Source organism: Amblyomma mixtum, chromosome 6 (assembly GCF_055824585.1).
Source record: "Amblyomma mixtum isolate Tamu chromosome 6, ASM5582458v1, whole genome shotgun sequence".
NCBI lineage: Eukaryota > Metazoa > Arthropoda > Arachnida > Ixodida > Ixodidae > Amblyomma > Amblyomma mixtum.
Window position 1 is genome coordinate 123,120,450 of NC_143017.1, and position 4,430 is coordinate 123,124,879.

At 49.3% G+C, this 4,430-nt stretch overlaps 1 protein-coding gene across 1 annotated transcript; it reads left to right on the plus strand.

Moving 5' to 3' along the window:
- The first annotated feature begins 235 nt into the window (after positions 1 to 235).
- Positions 236 to 2,677, plus strand: LOC149340263 (neprilysin-2-like). The gene has a single exon (XM_089551088.1). The coding sequence runs from the start codon at positions 236 to 238 to the stop codon at positions 2,675 to 2,677; it is 2,442 nt and encodes an 813-aa protein (XP_089407214.1).
- The last annotated feature ends 1,753 nt before the right edge of the window (positions 2,678 to 4,430 follow it).

A 4,430-nucleotide genomic window follows, 5' to 3' on the forward strand; every position in this document is an offset into this window, starting at 1 on the left:
GGCACAGGCGGTGAATTGCAGGAGACAGGAGCGTTTTGTGGAAAAAAAGGGTAGAAAGTAACAATACGCATTCAGCAAAAGAAAAGAACGAAAACTGAAACAAAAACAAAATCTCATTTCGTCGTTCTGAGAACTCGAGAAAGAAGAAGAAACCTCGGCCGCTGTAAGCACCTTCCCCTGCCCTGGGTATGTGCCATTAAGCCTGAGGACAGTACCATCATCAAGCACCTTCATCATGTCTGTAGGATCTTCACGCATAGCCGTGCAGGAGCGCAGTGTCCAATTCCTGCCTCGGCCGGAGGACCACCCTGGCGTTGGTTTCTTCCCTCCGCCGGAACCTCGCAGAGTGCGTGCTGGTGGACGCTCGCGGTCGCAAATCCTGCTGCCCCGCTCTCCCAGCCGGCTGCCTTACTTAGCTGTCTGCAGCGTCGCTGCCGTGACTATCATCGTGGGCAGCGCTTTCACGGCATACAAGCTTCACAGCGGTAGGGTGGTCTTGGACCTGTTTAACCAATCTCTGTCCTTCTTTAACTTCGGCAACGGGTCTTCCGGTAATGGCTCACATAGCATGGCTGCAGCAGACAGTCGGCACCTTGTCAGACGCGAGAAGAAAGCCCTCCTGACCCAGTCCAGCTGCAAAACAGACGTCTGCGGCTGGGCTGCAAACTACCTGAGGGGCCGACTGAACTGGAGCGTAAGCCCATGCACAGACTTTTATGAGCACGTGTGCTCTCGCCACTGGATGGCCAGTGAACTCGACATTCAATCCAGAGCCTACAAGGAGAGGACAGTTGGCATGATGATGATGGATGTGGAGAAGTTCTTTCGTATGTACCTCAAGGAAAACGAAGAGCGCTACCACAAGTACCCTGGCGTCTTCCTTCATCAAGCCATCTCGCTTCTTCCGAAGTGTCAGTCTGAAGGAAAGAGTGACAAAAGTCTTTCATCGATGGAAACTCTTCTGGAGGAGTACAACCTAGCCAAATGGCCCTATAAGAAGACTCTTCGTGCTGCCAGCGTAGTTAGCATCTCGGCGTCTGTGGACCGTGACTTCGGCGTGTTTCCTTTTGCGAAGGTGTTCCTGCGAAAGCCATTTGAAGACGACCGCGGCTACACAGTCCACATTGACGCGCCAAGCTTTACTATAAAGAGGTACAACTTGGCGTACCTAGAACAATCCCCGAATAACTTCACCCAAATGGTGGCCTTCGCTTTATCGCTTTTGAACAATAAGCAGGATATCAGTGACCAATCGGTAGACATCGTCCTACTCGAGAAGAAGCTTCATAGCGTTACTCCTGCACATCGTTTTCTCGAGTTCCCGGACAGAATGAGGCGTTTGGGCCAGCTAGAGCACAGAGGCAAGTGGGACTGGAAGGAATACCTCACCATCCTTTTCCAAGACATTGAGACGTTCAACGATAACACGTCTGTCGCCATTATGAACGAGTACGTTACCAAGTTGGCCTCCATTATAAACGAGAGCGATACTGTGACCCTACTCAACTACATAGGTTACCGCCTATTAGTGCATCTGTCACCTCTGCTGGCCAACGCAGCCAGCCCTCTGCTGCGCCTTAGTCACGACGACTACACTGAGTTCATTCCGGACCGTATGCAAGCTTGCATGCATTTGTTAGAGCGGCTTTATAAACACGGCATGCGCTTTTTTGGGCGTATGACCTTCAGCAAGAACAACTCTACGCTTCTCCTCAAGCATTATGACAACAGCTTGTCAAGCCTTGAAGACCATATGAAAAGCAGCATGGCAGATCGCCTTCTTTCATCCTCGTCGTGGCTGGAGCGCTCTGCCATTGGCATTGGAGTGGACAAAATAGAAAACATGCGCTTTGTCTTTCTGGGCGCTGCAGACGATATCAATGTTATTGCCAGCTACTATAACTTCAACGCTCCGCCTCTAGATCCAAACCATCTGCTCGAAAGTTTTCGAGAGCTCCAGTCTGGCACCATGAACATCTACTGGGAGACGAAGCCTCCAAAGGACGACCTTGATGCGAGGTTCGACCACACGGCATTGTCTCCCGGGCACGAGTACATCCTCGGACGTAACGTACTTTTTGTGCCACACGCAAACATTGCTTTCCTCAACGACGTTACCCCAACCATTGAACCAGTACTGTTCCCCGTTGTCTTGACCGAAATCTTTCGCGGTATGTTTGGGGCAGTGGACCGGCGTGGCGCCTTCGTGGACCACAACCTCGCTGTAGCCACCTGGTGGAACACCGACGAAATGAGCAAGTTCTCGCAGATAGAGCTCTGCTTCCAAGACCAGTACTACGTCGAAATACGCGACCTCATCGGGAGCAACTTCGAAGCGAGGATGAAACTGGAAGAAAACATCGCGGACAATGCCATCCTTGGCCCCTTGCACGATATGTACATGAAGATTCTGAAATCACAAGATGGCGAGGACAAGCTGACGATCTCGATCGATGAGCATCAGCTGGACATGGAGAAACTGTTTTTTGTTCTATACGCGGTGGGACTCTGTGACAATCCCCACCATGATTTGTGGGTACGCAAGCTGAAATTTGGCGACATTCCCGGTAAGCTGCGAGTCAACATTCCACTCATGAACTTCGGCAAATTCTCAGATGCATTCGGTTGCTCAACAGGCGCGCCTATGAACCCGGCTCGCAAGTGCACGGTCTGGTAAAAGTTTCTGCACCGACTTTGCTCCACTGGCGCTGAAGGAGACATTTTGTTGTCTCTTGGTGTTAAGACACCTAAACCCTGATATGCCACTTATTACGAAAGTGAGAGCTCAGCTGTTATTGTATGGAAGATTTGAGATTTTAAGATAAGCGCTCAATGCGCAATCACAACAAAGGAAAGAAAGAAACAACTGTTTGTGTCTTCTCTGAGGCATCGGTAGTGTGTGTCTGAGGCACTTCCTAACGAAACGTCGCGCTGTTTGTAGCCGTTTTCGTGGGGTTTTACCTCAACGCTCTTCAGTACTTTGCCACAGTGCTTTTGTCTTGCAGGGTGTTCGCAGAAAGACTGAGCAATTTTCAAAAGATTGCTTTTTGAGGGCAAATGATTCCTTCACTTAGGGCAGGCAGTGACCGCAGATCCGGATCATGAGAGGGAAATAACTAGAAGAATGAGAATGGGGTGGAGCGCATATGGCAGGTTCTCTCAGATCATGAATGGTAGCTTACCAATATCCCTGAAGAGAAAAGTATACAACAGTTGTATCCTACCGGTACTCACCTATGGGGCAGAAACTTGGAGGCTAACAAAGAGGGTTCAGCTTAAGTTAAGAACAACGCAGCGAGCTATGGAAAGGAAAATGATAGGTGTAACGTTAAGAGATCGAAAGCGGGCGGAGTGGGTGAGGGAACAAACGCGGTTTAATGACATCTTAGTTGAAATCAAGAGGAAGAAATGGGCTTGGGCAGGGCATGTAATGCGAAGGCAGGATAACCGCTGGTCCTTAAGGGTAACGGAGTGGATTCGAAGAGAAAGCAAACGTAGCAGGGGACGGCAGAAAGTTAGGTGGGCGAATGAGATTAAGAAGTTTGCGGGGATACAGTGGCGGCAACTGACAAAAGACAGGGTTAATTGGAGAGACATGGGAAAGGCCTTTGCCCTGAAGTGCTGCAGTGGGTGTAGTCAGGCTGATGATGACGATGATGATTCCTTGACGATCACAGCAACGGAGTTGGCGGACGCCATAAAACTTGTGCGCGAAGTTGGTTACTAGGATAGTTGAGTAGAATATCCTAGTGAAATTTTTATTTTAGTACCAAGGCGCTTAGCTGCAATCAAGGAATTTTAGGGAGACCTCAGGGCAGCCAGTATCCATATTAAATACAAAAAAAAATAATTTCTCTTGGCCCTGATATGCTAGGATTTTCGGCCATCTAGGCGAATCGAAGAGGCGAGCGGCGGCCACCACACTCTTTTCGACCGTTCCCTCCGGCACTAGCGGGGGCTCCAGGAGAAAACAGTGGCTCGTTGGCGCGCGTGTTGTTGGTTTCGGTGCTGTGTGCTATGTACTACGAGTTCTGTACTCTTGGCCTGTGGGGTGTGCCTTGCTTTTCACTGCATCGTGCTTGCCATGGGCCACGTAAGAATATTTTTGCACGCAATTTTAGTCACCCTGCCGAAATTCATGGGGACAAAGGTAGCGATTGTAAAAACAATCTAGCGTAATTTATGGCAGAAAAATTTCTTAACTAGATTTTTCCGAAGGAAGGAATTGGTATTCTCGAAGAGTTACTTAAAATAAGTCTAGAGAATTCTAGGCAGAATTTTCCTAGGAGGACAGAATAATAATGGCTGCTTGGCTCTCTCGCAGATTGATTTGATTAAAAACATCTTTATTTCTTCAGTATTCTCAGAACATGTGGGTGGGCCGCCTAGTCCGGTAGTCCATTGGCTGCTGCTGCTGCGCTGGCCCTCCC

Excerpts from the sequence above, each read along its gene's own strand:
- LOC149340263 (XM_089551088.1), top strand. The coding sequence starts at position 236 with ATGTCTGTAGGATCTTCACGCATAGCCGTGCAGGAGCGCAGTGTCCAA.